The following is a 20,567-nucleotide window of genomic DNA, read 5'->3' as shown; positions in this document are numbered from 1 at the left end:
AGCCTCCCCACAGCCTGTTCGACACCTGAGCCTCAATCAGCTGCTCTTCCTCCCTGCTGCCTTCCGTCTTGCTGCTTTATTTTATTAAACGTGCTGCTTTTTCCAAACGAATGCCTCTGCTAAGTCAGAGGCTGGAGGCTAAGCCAGGTAGTTAGTGAAGAGGAGAGGTTGGCTGTGGCACAAGCTGGGAGGCAGCCCGGCCCCTCCTGCTTGGGCTCAGACTGACCCTTCGAGAGGCTTCTCTGCTGTGCTTGCCTGTCGTCGTCCCCTGAGCAGAGATGCCTCCTCGCGTCCCTCGGGCTCTGGGGAGAAGACCCACTGCCGGCTCACCTCCCGCTGCAACCTCTCTTTCAGGATGGGCTGGTGAAAACCAACATGGAGAAGCTGACTTTCTACGCACTCTCTGCTCCCGAGAAGCTGGACCGCATCGGGGCGTACCTGTCGGAAAAGCTGATCCGAGACGTGAGCAGACACCGATATGGGTAAGGAGGGGCTCTGGGAGAGCGTGAGGCATCCCCCCCGCTGAGGCTTCAGAGCTCCCTTCTGGGCAGCAGGCCTGGGAGTGGGCATTCGTGGGTATCGTCCATGACCTATCCTGGTCATCTCCTGTGGCTGCAAACAGGTGCTGCTCGAGATGCACACTTGGGAGGAGAGCAGGTAGCAAGCATGAATTGTCCCTCTGCTAAGCAGGCTTTGCCCTGGTTTGCATTTGGGGAGGAGAGCTGGTCTGGTGGTAGCAAGCAGGACTTAGCTAAGCAGGGTCTGCCCTGGTTGCATATGAATGGGAGACTAGAAGTGTGAGCACTGGAAGAGATTCCCCTCAGGGGATGAATGAAGCCGCTCTGGGAAGAGCAAAAAGGTTCCAAGTTCCCTGCCTGGCGGCACCTCCAAGATAGGGCTGAGAGAGACTCCTGCCTGCAGCCTTGGAAAATCCGCTGCCAGTCTGTGTAGACAATACTGAGCTAGATAGACCAATGGTCTGACTCAGTATGTGGCAGCTTCCTATGTTCATTTGAATGCAAGACTACATGTGTGAGCAGTGTAAGATATTCCCCTTAGGAGACAGAGCCGCTCTGGGAAGAGCATCTGTCTGCTTGCATGCAGAAGGATTCAAGTTCTCTCCTTGGCATCTCCAGATAGGGCTGGGAGAGACTCCTGCCTGCAGTCTTGGAGATGCTGCTGCCAGTCTGTGTGGGCAATACTGAGCTAGAGAAACCAAGGGTCTGACTCAGTAGAAAGCAGCTTCCTATGTTCCTAAGCAGGTCACTGCAAACCCACCAGGGAACTCCCCGATTGCCTTGTGTTGTCTCAGACGATGCTTTTCTCTTGCCGTCGCTTCGTGCATCTGGCTGCTAGCATTCGAGAGCAGGTCCACAAGTGCACATCTGCCCCTTGATTACCGTAAACTTTGACGGGCTGCTGAATATGTTGACAGACTCTGTTGGGAAAACATAGTGCTTGAGCTGATAGGGAGTTGATATGACCATTCTTTTCCCTGGAGTTTGCCCGTGATGACCCAAGTAGCCACTTGACGCTACAACCATGTGTGAACCAGCCCAGGATCTAGCTCTGGGCTGGCCAACCTGAGGCTGCTTAGTTGAACTACAGCTCCCATCATCCACAGTTGCTGTTGCAGCTGGGAGTGATGGAACCTGTAGTCCATCTACCACTAAAGAGCCTCGGATTAAGCACCTTGGAGCTCTTTCTCTTCTCCCTTTCGAAAGATGGGTCAGTTGGCTTTCAGGTCTTTGCCCATTGTCAGAGAAGTCTTGCTGCTTCGTTAATCCTGCTCTTCAGTGTTTGGGTACAGCTGCTGGGCACTGATTCTACATCCATCTTCTTTCTCCCAACACCTGCCTGTCGCTTTGCAAGTACAGCTGGTGGTGTTGGCTGGTGAGCTGCTTCTGTGGGCGTTGCTGCCTCCGAGAATAAATTGCTGCTCTGATTTTAGAGATGTTGGATGAAATGTGGCTTTCCAGTAATTATGGGATGGCTTCCTTCCCCACCCCCACCCCCGCTTCCCTCACTAAAAAAGGCTAGACAGGCGAAATGCCTTTTTGTCTCTTTTCTACTGTTTGCTCTTTGAATTTGGCTTTTATCTGCCAGTCAGATAATGAAGCCAACGGTAGAAGGAGGCAGGCAGGCAGGCAGAAATGCCACTAAGAAGCATGAAAAATGTGAGCGCTTTCAAAGGCTGCCGAGATTTCCGCTTTCATCAGAGCTCAGAGCAAGCCCCTTCTCCAAGCTCTGTCGCAGGCTCCGTGATCAAAAGGCTGTTAATAAGGTTTTGCTTGCAATATAGAAAATGGACCTTGGATGGCAGATGCAAAGGTTTCCAAGGGGAAATAGTTTTCCTCTGATGTCAGATGTTTATTTGACTTGGATCGCTGGTTAATTCCTTCAGGGAAACAGAACCCTGCACTTTAACCTCCAAAGGCTCTCTCACAAATATTGCAAAAATGCATTGGGGGGGGGGGCAGTGGGTGGTGGGGGAGAGAAATAATCCAGGTTTTTGGTTTGTTTAAATAGAGAATGTCTCGGTACCTGTAATTCAAGAACAAACGCTTTTTAGATTTGAAGGTCAGCACCTGGAAATACGGCTCCATCCCGGAAGCCCTAGGCTGGCTCTTGCAGCCAAAATCAGGGTGGGAGGGTCACCCAGACAAACTCCCAGCTCCGTGTCTGCTCCCTAGAAATGGCCACGTGTTGGCAAAGATTGGGAGAAGTGGAAGTGACCCCCTGCTTGTCGTGATCCGGATGGGGTGGCAGCGGCCAACCCCCATAGGAACATAGGAAGCTGCTATATACTGAGTCTGTCCAGTATTGTCTACCCAGCTGGCAGTATTGTCTAGCTCAGTATTGTCTACCCAGACTGGCAGCGGCTCCTCCAAGGTTGCAGGCAGGAATCTCTCTCAGCCTGATCTTGGAACCTTCTGCTCTTCCCAGAGTGGCGGCTCCATCCCCTGAGGGGAATATCTCACAGTGTTCACACTTCCAGCCTCCCATTCATATGCAACCAGGGTGGACCCTGCTTAGCTAAGTGGACTAGGCATGCTTAGTTGCTACCACAAGACCAGCTCTCCCCCCACACTGGGTCCTCCCAGCACTGAATCAAGAGGGGAGGAAAAGGACACACCACACTGTCTTTTACCCAGATCACGGCTAGGATCACTTTTGCCTCCCAACTACCACTATTTTTGCCAATACGTGACCATTTCTCAGGAGGCGCACACAGCTTGGAGCCTGACTGGATGCTGCACCTGCCCTGATTGTGTGTGTGTGTGTGTGTGTGTGTGTGTGTGTGTGTGTGTGCCTGTTCTTGTGAATGCACACAACATGGTTGTTCCAAGAGCTCGGCAGCAATATGGAAGGATAGTCAGCCTTTTCTTCTGGCAGACAGGCCTGCAGGATGGGGTGTGGGGCATGGTGTGTGTGTGTGGGGGGGTGTTTTTTCCCCCTTTCTCTTTGCTTTGATGGCAACCCTTGCTTTGATCAGCAGTCTTAAGCTGACAAGCAGGTGACACTTCGTTTGCGGTCTTGGCTGGCAGCAGGAGGTTGTTTCATCTCCAAGAAGTGGAACTCCATTGAATACGAGCCCTTTTCATTCTAGCCACACTACGGTTCTCTCTCCTGCAGCTCCCTTGAGTGGGGAGTCCCCTGGGCATCCAGCATCTGGAAAACTCTGCTTTCATTGATGCCCACAACAGAGCTGCTACTACTGTGGATATTTATATACTGCTATTCAACTAAAGTTCTCAGAGGTTTACATAGAAAAATAATACATCCAGAAGATGGTCCCCTGTCCCCAAAGGGTTTGCAATCTAAAAGGAAACATAAGGTAGATACCAGCAACGGTCACTGGAGGGATGCTGTGCTGGGGCCGGATAGGGCCAGTTGCTCTCCCCCTGCTCAGAATAAGAGAATCACCACTTTAAAGTCTCTGTGCCTCTGTGCTTATTCGGCTCCTCCCAGAAACTTTTGCCGGTAATGCAGGGGTTGCAGTAATGCAGCCACCGTCAACACTGATTCCCCAGGTGGTGGTGGACTGCAGCTCCCTTCATCCCTGTCCTTTGGCCATTGTGGCTGGGGATGTTGGGAGTTGTAGTCCAATGTCACCTGGGGACCCAGTGTTGAGAACTCCTGCATTATTGGCAAAAATTTGTGGAAAAGAATAAATATCAAAGTTATGCAATAATATCAAAATACATATTGTTATTGTTTATTTACGATCTTAGATCAAACATCAATATACACAGAATATACACCGTAAAAAGAGAAAACAATAATGGAAACAAAGTCTAAAATGTCATCAAATATATAAAATCAGGAATCTTTGCCAGTAACCGATTGCTGTGCTCTAGCTTCTCTTAGTTTGGTCAATCTATAACAAAATTTAGCAACCGCCAGGGATATGGTTGGGTCCCTGTCTTCTAATAAGCATATAAGAATTGTCTCCGCTGAGTGGAGAGTAACCTGCAAAGGAGACGACTGCCCACCCCAAAGGCCACCTTTTAAAAAGTCATCCCCGCCCCCCGCCCCCCCCCCCCCGTAATATTGGTGTTGAGGCCAGGAGAGCATTCAGCAAAGTTGGCACCATGAACAAGGAGTCTTCGACTGTCACAGCCCCGTCTCAACCAGCCCCATGAACGTAAGCTTCACTGCTGCCACCAAGGAGAGTTCTTTATTTTCGCTGGCTGTGTCTACTGAAACAGCCTGCCAAACTTCTGTTTCATTCAAAGCTAGGTAGGGTGGAAAAGCTCCTAAAGGAATCACTGAAGTGTGCTTCCACACTTCCTGCATTGTGACACCGCAGTCCCTATGTGGACAGCAGGGGGCCGTTCACATTGCCAATGCCTTGTCTCGAATTTCATCACTGCGATATAGAGCAAGGACGTCGTATATCCAACGTAAGGAAGTTGCTGGTTTTTTGGGTTGTTAGTTTCTGCGAGACTGTTCCCCCTGCTGTTTATGTTTCGAATGCGTTTCTGAATACGTTTCTAGGGCACTTTCCAGCTAGTCTGGGAAGCGCCCTAGAGTCCTTACCAGGAGTTTTCTTATTATCACCTTCAATCAGCTTCTGCAGCAAGCCTGGCTTTTGCCCCTTTTTCAGCTTCAGGTCTTGATCTTCCTTTCCATTTCCAGTACATAGGAACATAGGAAACTGCCAGATACTGAGTCAGACCATTGGTCTATCTAGCTCAGTATTGTCTTCACAGACTGGCAGTGGCTTCTCCAAGGTTGCAGGCAGGAATCTCTCTCAGCCCTATCTTGGAGATGCTGCCAGGGAGGGAACTGGGAACCTAGATGCTCTTCCCAGAGTGGCTCCATCCCCTGAGGGGAATCTTTCGCAGTGCTCACACATCAAGTCTCCCATTCAGATGCAACCAGGGCAGGCCCTGCTTAGCTAAGGGGACAAGTCATGCTTGCTACCACAAGACCAGCTCTCCTCTCCCAGAACCAGTACTGGAGGTTCAGTTCCTGACTGGTCCTTCAGCTGCTTTGAGGGTGATTCAGTTCTCAGGAGAGTTTTCAGCCTAACTCTCCCAGTGATTTTTCAGCTCTAATTTCAGCAGGTCTTCTGAGCTCTCTTTTCCTGGCTCTCCCAGGCTCCAACTTGAACTGACTTTAATGCTTCAGTTCTCCCACTTTTCAACTAACCCTCTGCTGCAGGCAAGCCTCCTTTTCTTCTCTTCCCCACCCCCTCCAAATTTATCTGAACCAGCCAATCAGGACAACTCAAGTTGCCTCCCTTATTTTGAAACACACCCAATCAAATAAAACACTCTCTTCCCTCCAAAAGTTAACCAGTAAAACTCTTTCCCCTCCTAAACCACCCTGCAGAACTGGAGCTGTGAGCTTTTGAGTCCTGCACAGCTTTTTAACACTGAACATAGGGCGTAAGCAAATACATACTCAGGATCGAATCTGTAACCCAGAACGAGGAGGTTCAGGCCTCATTCCTTCACAGGCCCCTGTACCAACCCTGGAAGACAGATTATGCTCAGAACTAGCCCCTGTCTCATGGCCAGTCATAAATTTAATGTGTGGACAGGAGTGGTTTAATTTTGTGTGTATCTTCTTATATTTATTCTGCATTGACGTAAAGAGTCCCCTCACTTCCATGTACTCTGGAGGCCTGTCAGCACTCTGAAATTTCTGGCTACCTTTCTGCCCACCTATGCTTAAAGTTACAAAGCCTTAACTGCAAATTCCTTCCCTCTGGACTGGCTTTGTGATGTCACTGCAGAGCCAAATCTTTGATCTTGTGATGACACCCTGTGCACTGTGTGGCCCCTGATTGGCTGGGGTCCCACTCTGGGGAAGAAGATGTAGTTTTTAAAAGGTGCTGGATGTCATGGGGGACAGGATTCAGCCGGCATCCCCAAAAAGCACGGTATCAGTATTGAAAACTTTTTGTAGGTGTGTACGTTTTGACATGACATGAATTCATAGTGTATTTGAATCCTCCCCTAGATAACAAACATCTTGAAAAGGCAGCTTCGCTCCCTGACGTGCTCCCTTCCCATGTGTGGGTGGGAAGTCTTGAAGCTTGCAGTGATACCACCTAGGAGAAGCATTGCCACTTGCGCATCTGCTAGTTGTGCAGACTGGCCTTCCGTCTCCACACTGCACCCAAAAGCTGATCCCATTTGTCTCTGAAACCAAATGTGACATGGGGCAAATCCTGCAATTGAAGCTAAATGGGGCCACCCAGCCAGCAATGTGTACCCAATCAAGATTCATAGCCTGCCGTCCTGTCTCTCTTCTCTCTTCTCTCTCTCATTCCAATAAGGAGGCATTATGGGTGTGATTTAATAAATGGCCTTAGAGACCCTCTGTTGACACGGCACTGCTGCAGTCTAGGCTGTGAGTGTTCCATTTTTCTCCTCTGTCGGGTGATTACTTTTGCCTGTCGGGCTGGCTAAATCCTCAGGGGTGCCAGAAGCCCCCAGTGACGTCAGTTTTGCAGTTGCCAGAGAACAGAACTCTGGTCCCCCTTGGCTTTGCTGCAGAGACACCTCTCTCTCTCTCTCTCTCTCTCTCTCTCTCTCTCTCTCTCTCTCTCTCTCTCTCTCTCTCTCATGTTTTGTTTTTACTGTCCCACTCCACATGCAAGCAACAGCCCTGCTAGATCAGGCCCAAGAAAGGCTCATCCAGTCCGGCATGTTTCCCACAGTGGGCCCACCAGATGCCCACTGGTGGGGGTGGCCCCCACTCCTGCTGTTGTTCCCCTTCAACTGGTATTCAGAGGCATTGTGCCTCTGAGCCTGGAGGGTAGCCTATAGCCATCACGACTAGTAGCCATTGATGGACCTCTCCTCCACAAATGTGCCCCAGCCCCTTTTAAAGCCACCCAAGCTGGTTGCCATCACCACACTGTGTGGCATTGAGTTCCATAGATTAATGATGCATTGTGAGGGAAAGTGCTTTCTTTTGTTGCTCCTGAATCTGCTGGCCTTCAGTGTCATGAGAGAGGCAGAAAAATTTATATATCTCTCTCCATTTTATAGACCTCTCTCATGTCTCCCTTTAGTCACCTTTTTTCTAAACTAAAAAAGACCCAGCTGTTGTAGCCTTGTTCCAGGCCCCTGATCAGTGGAATCAGGATTTAGTCTCTGAAACCATTTCCAGTACCAGAACTTGTCCCAGAAATACATGAGAGTAAGGAAAGGTCTCAGAACTGCCCCCCTGGATCAACCCAAGGTGGGTTGTGGAGTTTCTGCCCTGCTGCCAACACGAGACACAGATCTCCCTGAACATTTAACCGCTGCCACCAAGGAGAGTGTTGGGCTCTAGGCTGAGTCTACCACAACAACAGCCTGCCAACTTTCTGTTTCAAAAACAAACTTTGGTAAAGCCTATAGCTGTGGAGTGAACAGAAGCTACAATTTTTCCTTATACAAGACATTTTACTTTGTAATTAGTTCAATTAAAAGCTGTTTCACAAGTTCAGCATTTTAAAAAAATCAGCCAAATGAGCATAAGGAACAATCAAAATATGGTTAAATTAAAAGTGCATCCACTAACCTAACTCTCACTGAGCCCTAACTGAGAGTCCTTGATGATCACTTCTAGCAACTCATCGTTCAGCCTCCGGTCTGGTGCTTTCCAGTCCATAGTGATTTTGTCTCTGCAGAGATTTCCCCTCTCTGCCAGTGCTTTTAACAGCCCTGTGCCAGCAGTTCTTCAGTTCTGTGGTCTCTCTCCAGACTCCACCTGACCCCAGGGTTTTCAGCTTGGACTGGAGCTTCAACTACCTCTTAGACTCTCTTCTTCAACCCCAACTCTTTTGACTCTCCCCAGGACTCTTTCAAAGCTTCCAAGCTTAACACTTTCCAGCTCCAGCTTAAACTAACACACTCTCTCTATCTATATCTATATCTATATCTATATCTATATCTATATCTATATCTATATCTATATCTATATCTATACACACACACACACACACACACACACACACACATTTTTGCCCTGATGGTTTTTCAAACAATCCAATTAGTACAACTCCGTTCCCTCAATTTTTAAAAACATAACCAATACAATTAAAGTTCCCTTTCCCGCCAAAATCCAGCCAGTGCATTGCATCATCCTTAACTGAAAGGTCCTTCACAGAAGCCATGGACTCTCGACCCTGCTAGTTTTTTTTCCATACATAGGGACTTTGCAAGCATTTTACAATCAGAATCTATTTATGATAATGATGAGGTTTTAGGAATATCAGTGCAATAATACAATTCACTTACAAGGGCTTATTTACAAAACCCAAGCAGTCGAAGCCTCATTCTTCCGCATGGGTCCAGCCTCCTTCATCCAACAGGGATTAGGCAAATGCTTTGGGAAAGCTCTCGAACAGGACAGGAAAGTAACAACTCTGCTCTGTTGTCCCACCCCCTGCATCAGGTATTCAGAGGCACACTGCCTCTGAACATGGAGGTTTCATTTGTGACTATAGGCTTAAGCAGAGCGCTGCTGGATTGGACCACAGTTTCTTCTAGTTCAGCATACTGCTTCTCACAGGAGCCAACTCAATGCCTCCAGAAACATTATCAAGGAGGGCATAAAGGCAATAGCCCTCTTCCACTTTTGTCCCCCACCAACCGTTATCAAGAGGTATACTGCCTCTGGAGGATACATAAGAACAGCCCTGCTGGATCAGGCCCAAGGCCCATCTAGTCCAGCATCCTATTTTGTGCAGTGGCCCACCAGACAATTTAGCTGTCACCTGAATCTGGAGGTTCCATTTAGCTATCATGTATGGCCATCGGTGGACCTATTCTCCAGGAAGATAGTGGCCCACATGGTGCACCAGGCAATGCCAGCCTTCCTGATCATCTGCCCCTCTTGCACGTGTGCAACACTATGGCGCAAGAGTTCAGCTGCACACCTACTTAAAAGAGCACACCAGTATTTGTGCAGCGCCCTTGGCTGTTCATACGGGAATTTGCACTTCCATATTGGTGCTCTTCATGCATTTTAAAAAAAAATTCAAAGCACTCTTGATGGATGTTCGGTAAGTCTGTGTCCAGCAATATATCCTGGAACAGACTTTCAATAGCCCTTAACTTTTTCACACAACCAAAAATCTGCATATAATCAGCATGCAATTCTCCCTAGTGCCAGTTACTGTGTCTGTCTGTCTGTCCGTCATCTTTTTTTGCTTATAAGAAAGCAAATACTGTTGATGCCAATGTAGGGTACCATATTTGCTTGAATTGTAGACAACTCTGAACTTCAGACAGCCCCCTTAAAAAGTAAATGTTAAATGCAGGTTACATCTGCATTTACTCAAAAGGAACAGGACTCTGAATTTAAGATGACCTCCTGATTTCTAATATCAAAAAAACTTGGGGAGAACTTAGTTTTGGATCCAGGCAAATCCAGCATTTAAAAGAGACGATTAATTCATTGCTGTGAGAGTCTTCCCTACCTTACCACCAAGCTATGCTGTTTCATGCTATGTAAGCACATCGCTATAAATAAAATTGGATCTGTAGGTAGAATCGGAACACAACGTTGGTGTCCTTGGCTTGGCATTTGGAAGAGATATAGATATAGGTGTGGAGCGTGTTCAGCACTGCCCTTAAGAGATTATTCATGTCACTTGGTGGTACTGAGCCACCTCCCACCCACAGCCCTTGCTGCTCTAGAATGGTTCTGTGTCTTTCCCTTCCTCAGGTACGTGTGCATCGCTATGGAAGCCTTGGACCAGCTCCTCATGGCCTGCCACTGCCAGAGCATCAACCTTTTCGTGGAGAGTTTCTTGAAGATGGTGGCCAAGCTGCTGGAGTCCGAGAAGCCTGACCTGCAGATCCTTGGCACCAACTCAGTAAGTGTTCCCTTTGGACATAGACCATCCCTCTTGGGTCATGTTGAGAGCAGCAGTGACCTCCTGAGACCTCAGAGCACCAAGTGACCCCCCCCCGGATGAACCCTCCTCTCCCACCACTTGTGACATCTGCTGCCTCCTGCTTTGCAACACTGATAGCCACTGCACAGCAACCCTTCCACCACCTCCCGTGCACACCACTGGACTGCTAATGAAAAGGGGGAGGAAGCCATAGAAGCAATGAGGAATGGGCAGCAGAATATTGGGGGCGCTTCTTCCCCCTCTTCCTAGCCAGCCCAGTGAGTGAAGGGGTAGGTGGCGGTGGTGGTGGTGGTGGAGGGGGAGAGGAGGTGGCAAAGGAGCATCTCAGAGTAGCTCCGATGCTGCGGGCAGCAGAGAGAGGCAGGTGTGGGGGTGGCAGGGAGCATGGAAGGCCTGCCTCTGAGTCAAAGATGCAAAGGTCGGATCTCGCCTCTTGCCAGAGCTTGCAGGGTAGCCCTAGACAGTTGCTCCACTTGCAAGCGCCTGCCGACTGAGCAGCTCTAAAATGAGGATGGTGACAAACCCTGGACCTTTCAAGGTTGTAAAAGTAGTGTGCATTGCCTGTCGAAGTGCATGGAAGTGCATCCCCATTCAGCCATGATACTAGCTGGGTGACTCTGGGACAGTCACTTCTCTCTCAGCCTAACCTACTTCACAGGGTTGTTGTGAGGAGAAACTTAGGTATGTAGTACACCGCTCTGGGCTCCTTGGAGGAAGAACGGGATATAAAATGTTAATAATAATAATAATAATAATAATGGCATTAAAAGATATAAATGCTGCACTTGCAAAAATAACAACCAATAATTTGCAAGAAACAAACCAACTCATGTACAGTGCAGCAACAATAACAACACAAGAGCTCGGATATAAGATCAGTGGACCTGTAAAAAAAAAAGAGTAGTACATCACCTAAATGGAAGATTAGATTAGAAAATAAAATCTCCAGGCTTAGATCGGATGATAGTAAATTAAAAGATACGAAAGACAAGAAGCTGAAGAATGAAAACACCAAACAGTATCTGATCCAAAAATACCACCTAGATTCAAGGAAAATTAGAGAAGTCCTGGAAGTAATAAAGCAGCAAATAACAGCAGTGTAAAAGAAGATTAGCAGATACCAAGCCAGAATTACACAACACAGGCAGAATCTCCAATTCCAGTCGAATCAAAGATGTTTCTACCAAAGCATAGAAGGAGAAACTGCAAGAAACCTAGAAACACCAAATAAAGGAAAAACAGTGCAATTCTGGGGGAAACTATGGGACAATCAAATAGATTATAATAAAAAAGCAGGCTGGGTGAAAGAGGTCGAAAAATGTAACCAACAAATGCAAGATCTAATAATAACACCAGAATTAATATGTGAAAGAGCAAAGAAAATTAAAAATTGGACTGCGCCAGGCGACGATGAACTGCATGGCTTTTGGCTTAAACACCTAACAAGCCTTCATAAACAACTATCAAAACAGTTCAATCACATTTTGCAAGGAGGTGATATTGAACAATGGCTAACAACTGGGAAAACTCATCTCATCATGAAAGACCCAGCCAAAGGTGCAGTTCCAAGTAATTATAGACCGATAACCTGCCTGCCAACCATGTTCAAATTATTAACTGGAATAATAGCAGATGAAGTGATGCAACACTTATTAACTAACAAACAGCTTCCAGTTGAACAGAAAGGAAATTGCCCAAACACCAGAGGCACTAAAGACCAGCTGCTGATTGACAAAATGATTTTAGAAAACTGCAAGAGAAGAAAAACCAATCTAAGTGTTGCATGGATTGACTACAAGAAAGCCTTCGACTCATTGCCTCACACATGGATACTAAAATGTTTAGAAACAACTGGTGTCAGCAAAAACATTCAGATATTTATTTAAAAAGTAATGAGCATGTGGAGTACACAGTTAACAATCAATGGCGAGACACTTGGACAGGTTAGCATTAGAAGAGGCATTTTCCAAGGCGACTCACTATCCCCTCTGTTGTTTGAAATCGCCATGACCCCACTTTCACAAATACTAAACAAAACAGCCCTCGGATACCAAACATCTAAAACATCAAGTAAAATCAACCATCTGCTGTACATGGACGATCTGAAGTTGTATGGAAAGTCCCAGTCAGAAATCGAATCATTGCTAAACACTGTCCGTATACTCAGTAGCGATATAGCAGTGGAGTTTGGACTAGACAAGTGTGCTGCATTAATAATGAACAGAGGGAAAAGAAAAAGAGAAGAAATAGAACTGCCCAATGGAAGCAAGATCAAGAACCTGGAAGAGAAAGAACGTTACAAATACTTGGGCATTCTCCAGGCTGATAACATCGCACACACTAAGTTAAAAGAAAAATTGGAAGTGAATACATCAGGAGAGTTAGAAAAATCCTCAAGTCCAAACTCAATGGCGGGAACACCATACAAGCCATAAACACCTGGGCTATACCTGTTATCAGATACACTGCAGGAATAATAGACTGGACCCAGGCAGAGCTAGAGACGCTAGATCGTAAGACCAGGAAAATCATGACCATCAATCATGCTCTGCACCCTCGCAGTGATGTAGATAGGCTATACCTCCCTTGCAGCTCAGGTGGAAGAGGAATGCTGCAAGTCCATCAAACAGTAAAGGAGGAGAAAAGAGGCCTTGAAGAATATATAAGGGACAGTGACGAAGATGCACTTCAAATGGTCAAGAACGCGAAACTATTCAACACCAATGAAACCAAGCAGGCCTACAAGAAAGAACAAGTCAAGAACCGAGCAGAAAAATGGAAAAAGAAGCCCCCGCATGGTCAATATTTGCACAATATAAGTGGAAAACCAGACATCACCAAGACCTGGCAGTGGCTTCAGAATGGCACCTTGAAGAAAGAAACAAAGGGTTTAATACTGGCTGCACAAGAACAGGCACTAAGAACAAATGCAATAAGAGCAAAAGTTGAATAATCCACAACAAACAGCAAGTGCCACCTCTGTAAAGAAGCAGACGAAACAGTGGACCACCTCATCAGCTGTTGTTAAAAGATCGCACAGACTGACTACAAACAAAGGCATGACAAGGTAGCAGGGATGATACACTGGAACATCTGCAAAAAATACAAGCTACCTGTAGCCAAGAATTGGTGGGACCATAAAATTGAAAAAGTGGTAGAAAATGAAGATGTAAAAACATTATGGGACTTCTGACTACAAACAGACAAACATCTGCCACACAATATAACTGTGATACACAGTTATTATAACTACAGATATAACTGTAGTTGAGAAGAAAGAAAAACAAGTTAATAAAAATCAACATAGCAATACCAGGGGATAGCAGAATAGAAGAAAAAGAAACAGAAAAAATCACAAAATACAAAGATCTACCAATTGAAATTGAAAGGCTGTGGCAGAAAAAGACCCAAATAATCCCAGTGGTAATTGGCGCCCTGGGTGCAGTTCCAAAAGACCTTGAGGAGCACCTCCACACCATCGGGGCCACCGAAATCACCTTCAGCCACTTACAAAAAGCAGCTTTACTGGGAACAGCCTATATTCTGCGACGATATCTATAACAATTGACAATAAAATCCAGCCCTCCCAGGTCCTTGGGAAGGACTCGATGTCTGGATAAAACAAACCAGTCAATAACACCTGCCTGACTGTGTAAACAAGAAATAATGGGTAAGGAGGGAATGTGGGGGTGAGATGTGGCCTGCAGGCATCCGGCCCGCCCACCCCGGTCTCTCTAAAGAAGAGCGGCTATGCAAGCAGATGAGATGTCCCCACCCCACCCCACCCTCCCTGTCGCTGAGGGCCAGTCATGGTCTTTCCTCTCTTCTGAAAGATGGGCAGTGGCCGGAACATCTTGCCTGTGGGGAAACCAAGCTCACACACTCCACGTCCTGATCAGATTCTTGGGCTTGCCGCTGAGTCAGGGAGGGAGGAGAGGAGAGTGAGCTGTTTCCCAGCCAGCTCAGCACCCCCACCCCCACCCCACCCCCTGCATGGTCCTGGGGACATTATATTTATTTATTTATTATTTACATTTTTGTACCCAAAGGTCTCAGAGCAGGTTACAACAAAACCAATGTAGAACGTAATTAAAATTCAACATCATGAAATCAAAAATACAGTTAAAATAATAATAATAATAATAATAATAATAATAATACAGTGCCTGAGAAGGGAAGAACTTCTGCATATCTAGTCAAAGGCTGAGGTAAAGAGGTGTGTCTCCACCATTCTCCTGAATGTAGACAGTATTGGAGCTTGGCGCCCCTCAGAGAGGAGGACATTCTGCAGCCGAGGGGCCACCACAGAGAAAGCCCTCTCACGTGCCCCTACCCCTTTAACTGCCGGCACTGGAGGCACTACCAACCAAGAGGGCCTCTCCTACAGATCTGAACTGGCTGGCAGGTCTATATGGGAGAAGGCATTCCTTCAGGTACTTCTCAAGGCTTTATAAGTCAGTGTTAAAACTTTGAATCGGGCTGGGTGGCAAATTGGCAGCCAGTGCAGTTCCTTTAAGACCAGCATGATGTGCCTCCGGCCAGAAATGCCCGTCAGCCGTTTTGCTGCTGCATTCTGCACTAGTTGCAGCCTCTGAACTGTCTTCAGGGGCAGCCCCACATAGAGCGCAATTCAGTAGTCCAGACGGGAGGTTACCAGAGCATGGATTGCTGTGGCCAGGCTATCATTTGTCCCCTTTGTTTAGTCACACTAAACTGTGCTCCCTCAGCTAAGTGGTGGGCTGTCCCTGGCAGCAGCAAAGCTCACTAGTGACTGTGGCTGACATCTAGACGAACACTGCATTCCTGTCTCGGAGGAGAATCTGCATGGCACTCACCCTTGGGAGAGCTGGTCTTGTGGTAGCCAGCATGAATGGTCCCCTTTGCTAAGCAGCTAATGCCCTGGTTTGCATTTGAATGGGAGATTACATGTGAGCACCACAAGGTATTATTAATATTATTTCTTGTTTACACAGTCAGACAGGTGTTATTGACTGGTTTGTTTTATCCAGACATCGAGTCCTTCCCAAGGACCTGGGAAGCCAGAATTTTATTGTCAATGGTTATAGATATCGTTGCAGAAAATAGGCTGTTCCCAGTAAAGCTGCTTTTTGTAATTGGCTGATGGTGATTTCTGTGGCCCCTATGGTGTGGAGGTGCTCTTCAAGGTCTTTTGGAACTGCACCCAGGGTGCCAATTACCACTGGGATTATTTGGGTCTTTTTCTGCCACAGTCTTTCAATTTCAATTTCAATTTGTAGATCTTTGTATTTTGTGATTTTTTTCTATTTCTTTTTCTTCTTTTTTGCTATCCCCTGGTATTGCTATGTTGATTTTTATTAACTTGTTATTTTTCTATTTCCTATTTTCCGAATTTTCCTTGAATCTAGGTGGTATTTTTGCATCAGATACTGTTTGGTGTTTTCATTCTTCAGCTTCTTGTCTTTCATACCTTTCAATTTACTAGCATCTGATCTAAGCCTGGAGATTTTATTTTCTAATCTAATCTTCCATTTAGGTGATGTATTGCTTTCTTTTTTTACATGTCCACTGATCTCATATCCGAGCTCTTGTGTTGTTATTGTTGCTGCACTGTACATTAGTTGGTTTGTTTCTTGCAAATCATTGGTTGTTATTTTTGCAAGTGCAGCATTGACATCTTTTAATGCCTGAGCAAGTTGTTTTTTGGCAACTGTTTTTAGAGCTGGAAGTCAAACCCTGGTGGTTGTTTGGTTCATGTGCTCAGTTATCTTTTGCTTTAGTTCGTGTTGCTTTTCTGTTAAACGGCATTCGGGTTTTTGAGGTGAAGGCAAAGGGGCGGTTGCCTGGTTTTGATTTTGAAACAGTTCAGCAACAGTGGCATCCTCTGTTTCCAACACCTCCTCCACCTGCGTCTGAGCAACATCTTCAATTGGTGGTAATTCTTCTTCCTTATCTTGAGCCTGTGTTACTCTTTGCAGTTCTTCCAGATCAACTCCAGTGAATACTTTATTTCTTATTATGAATCTTTTCTGGTCTGCTAGCCTTTGTTCTGTTATTTCTGTATCTGGATGCTTCTCTTTCCAGATTTGGTACATTCTTTTTAAATAACCTCTTCTAGTTGGACTAGACTTGTAATAGCAGATCATTATTTCCTTGTTGGCATTTTTCGTATATTTTTTCCGGTTAAGCGACATTTCCTCCAGTAACCTTGCAGTCTCCAGCCCTGGTTGCTCAACTGAAGATCCTGAGTCCTGTAGCCCACTTTCCACCAGATGTCCAGGGACTATAGCACCTGGCATGGTCCTTGTTGACCCGGGCGAGGACCGATCCGGTATAGATTTATTAAAGTTACGTCTCACCATATTGTTGATGGGAGAGGCACTCTTTGTCTGGCTCCTCTGGTGAGACCTGTCCAGTATGGTTGGACCTCTGGCATAGCTCTCACCTTCCTCAGAGCACGCAAGCCCCACAACCACGTCAAGGTAGTGCCTCACTGGGGGATGATGATGATGATGATGATGATGATTGCCTTTATATCCCGTTCTTCCTCCAAGGAGGCCAGAGCGGTGTACTACATACTTGAGTTTCTCTTTCACAACAACCCTGTGAAGTAGGTTAGGCTGAGAGAGAAGTGACTGGCCCAGAGTCCTACCCAGCTAGTTTCATGGCTGAATGGGGACCTGAACTCGGGTCTCCCCGGTCCTAGTCCAGCATTCTAACCACTAACCACTACACCATGCTGGCACTATTCCCCTTTGGGGATGAGGCTGCTCTGGGAAGAGCATCTGCATGCTTGCAAACAGAAGGTTCCAAGTTCCCTCCCTGGCAGCATCTCCAGATAGGGCTGGGAGAAATTCCTGCCGGCAACCTTGGAGAAGCTGCTGCCCGTCTGTGTAGACCATATTGAGCCAGAGGGGCCAATGGCCAGACTCGGTAGAAGGCAGCTTCCTGTGTTCCTAGGTTCCTCCCCACCAGACCTAGAGCTTTGGGGAGAACAGTACCCAAAGGGAGTGGGAGAGACTGAGGCCACAGCTCTGAACTGCTGGCCTTGCTTGGGGCTGGCTGCTGTCCAAGCCGTGGGAAAGCAACCAAGGTCGGAATGAAAGGGAAAGTGATACAAATGGATTTGGGGGGTGTGGCGGCAAGTGGCTGCCGGGGTGCTGCTAGACTGCGAAACGGAGCTGCTGCTGAACTGGCCTCGGTGCTTTGGGAGGAGGCAAACATGAGCCCCAGCAAGGGGGCCCCTGGGGAGAAGTCCTTTTGGAGCCTGGGCTTCTCGCGGGGGAGACAGACCGGCCGGTTCACCGTCCGCGCCAGCTCTCCGTCCCCTGCTGCTCTGAGAGGCTGCCGTGCTGCTGACTAGCCTCTTTGCCACTGTGTGGGGAGCGGAGAAGCTGCCCCTGTTCTCGCTCGGTCCCCCACCCACCCCCCGCCCCAGCCTTTGACTTAACAAAGGTACATGGCAGAGGAAATGGAAAGGAACAGGCTGGGTGATGGAAAGGCAGCCGGGGACTCCACTGAGCGAGGAAGACCCGTTAGGCTCCTGGTGCCTTCGCAGCCCGTTCCAGGGTAAACGAAGCTGCCTCCTAAACGAGATGGATGGCCCAGGCTGGGGAGGCATGTTCCCCGGACTGTGAAATCGGCCTTGCCAAACGTCCCATTTCCCCTTTGATTTATTGAAGGATGTCTTCGGTGTTAGCTTATCCAGGAGACCAAGCCGAGAACTCAGTGCTGCATATCCACTGAGAGGAGCCTTCGGCGGCACAAGGTGGATTCGGGGTGCACAGGGACGGATCTCAGAGCCCCGTTACACATGGCAAAACAGGCCTCCTGTGAGCAGGCGGCGCCCTTGCTTTTTCCTGTCCGCAAAAGAGACCATCGTCATAGCAAGAGACCATCCCAAGGGGATGGGGCTCTTCCGCACCTTTTCCAGCTCTGCAATACCCTGTTTGAGAGATGGAGAGCCTGGAGAGTATGCTGTGGCTGACGTACTAAGCAAAGCCTAACTCTGTCTTTTAATTTCAATGGGACTTCCTTGAGTAACTTTAGTCAGGATGTTGGCCCTGATTCCCAGCAGACTTTGGCTTCAGCAAAGGGCAGCTGCCTTGTTCTTGGGCTGGGTACCAGGGTTTTGGAAAAGGGACTGAAAATTAAAAATGCAGCTTTCAAAAGCAATAATTCTGGCTGCATTGGTTATTTGCGAAGAAAGGTTTCCTCCCTTTCAGCCACAGGTGGGCTGTTTCATAAGGGAAAAGGGCAGTGGCAATAATGTATATAGCTTTTCAGAGAATGAGGACAGGTCTTTGCTCCCTGCTGCTAGCAGTCTAGAAAGCAATGCCGGGGGGGAAATGGAGTTGGAATAAAGAGAGATTGGGGAAGGATACCAGATTCTCCCAGCTGCATGAATGTGGACTTGGTTCTGGCAGTGACGCAGGACTGCACAATTTCAGCCCTCCTGGGCGCTTTCCAGATTAGCCACTCAACAGCAGCAAAATGCTTCCGTTCAGGCAAATCGCTTTCAAAACGTAAACAGCAGGGGGAACAGTCTCACGGAAACGAACAACCCAAAAAAACAGCAACTGCTTTATGTCGGATATATGCCGTCATAGCCCTATATCGCAGCGATTAAATTCAAAACAAGGCATTGGGAATGTGAATGGCAACTCGCTGTCCGCATAGGGACTCCGGTGTCACCACACAGGCAGTGCAGAAGCACACTTCCGAGATTCGTCGTGACCCCGTTGCAGCCGGGTCTAACCTGGAAAGAGTCCCTCAGATGGTGGATGGCCACTTGCCTGACTGTTGGCCACGGAGGCTGGGGGTGATGGGAGCTGTGGTCCACAATCAGCTGGAGGGCCAGAGTTGGGCCGCCCTAAAGGTCTAAAGGCTGTGCCAAAGCCGCCTTCACAGATGGGTGGGTTTTGAGGAGAGCTTGGAAGGGAGGGAAGGAGGTGGTGCCATGGGGTGGTTCTGCTTCAGGTCCAAGAGGCAACCAGGAAGAAAGGTCCGGGTCCTTGGAGGGAGCAGGAGACCTTCGGGACAGCTGGTGGTGAAGCAGGAGGACCAAAGGTTGTAGGCAGGAATGTGTCCTAGCCTAGCCTAGCAGAACACAGAAATAGCCTTGAGGTTGTGTGTGTGTGTGTGTGTGTGTGTGTGTGTTGGGGGTGATGTATCACTTCATTATGCTGCATTGTCGGCACAAGTGAAGAGCAGCTCATGGGAACAAATTGACTTTGCTTAGTATCTAGACGAGGCAAAAGAGAATCTAGGGCTTATGGGTATTCCGAAGGGCTCTTGCCCAAGGCGCCCGTCCAGAGGCATCCGCAGTTGCCACTCATACGAGAGCCCTTCCAAGCGGTGGGTTATTCCATCACTCATGGACACCGATGGCTGTGGGGGATTTTGCAGGGTGTCCAGATGGTACCGTCTGTATCCCAAGTATAGGTTCCAGGAAACACCCCTTCCTGTTGGTTGCTCAGTTATTTCAACTTGATAAGTCTGGTGAAAGAACTTGCATGGCGGGGGAGGGTGATGGGCCATAGCACCATTGGTCTGGGTTAGAGGAGGAGGAGGAGGAGGAGGAGGAGGAGGAGGAGGTGTTTTCTCTGTGCCTGGCGATGTAACACCTCCTTCCTCTTGGCACTTTCCTTTTGGTCATTGTCCTCTGCAGGCTTTAGGGGTTTTTAAAAAGTCATTACTGCTGCTATAACAGCCTTCTGCCCCTACACTTAAAGCCCGTTCCCATTCATGTTTCCCCAAACGGAAGCCTTGCTTACTTCCTCCCAGAATCAGAAGGAGGAGAATTGCAAGCTTGGATGTAGGGTTGTGCATCAGTTTAGATAGCTAAATCAAAGGGTTTTTAAATAATAATAATAATAATAATAATAATAAGAAGAAGAAGAAGAAGAAGAAGAAGTTCCCATCCCTACTGCTCCGATTGCAGCAATTTAAATGGCAAAAAAAAAAAAGGTCAAACTGCAACATTTTAATAGTCTACAGAAACCCCTGCACTGAAATTTGGGTCATAGAATGGCCTTGCAAGCCTAGGCCACATACATAATTTTCATCCCATTCTGAGAAAAAACAGTTATAAGTGCCTTAGCAATTTCCCATAACAGCCTATGCTGGAAGCAAAAATAATATTTTATATCACTTCTACCCCCTGCCCACAACTAACTGAAAGAGTGGAAGAGGAGCAATGTAACCTAACTTTTGT

The 20,567-nt window shown here is 47.5% G+C and overlaps 1 protein-coding gene across 8 annotated transcripts in view; it reads left to right on the top strand.

Moving 5' to 3' along the window:
- Positions 1-20,567, top strand: part of EFR3B (EFR3 homolog B) — a 148,344-nt gene that overhangs the window by 80,715 nt on the left and 47,062 nt on the right. For all 8 annotated transcript variants that reach the window (XM_053249698.1, XM_053249671.1, XM_053249719.1 and 5 more), the window contains 2 exons: positions 355-482; positions 10,180-10,330. In XM_053249698.1, coding sequence (XP_053105673.1) covers positions 355-482; positions 10,180-10,330 — 279 coding nt within the window. The remainder of the gene's footprint in view (positions 1-354; positions 483-10,179; positions 10,331-20,567) is intronic.

The sequence above is a fragment of the Hemicordylus capensis genome, chromosome 1, assembly GCF_027244095.1.
Source record: "Hemicordylus capensis ecotype Gifberg chromosome 1, rHemCap1.1.pri, whole genome shotgun sequence".
Lineage (NCBI taxonomy): Eukaryota > Metazoa > Chordata > Lepidosauria > Squamata > Cordylidae > Hemicordylus > Hemicordylus capensis.
Note: the sequence above shows the minus strand (reverse complement) of the source record. Positions and strands in the feature narration are given on the sequence as shown.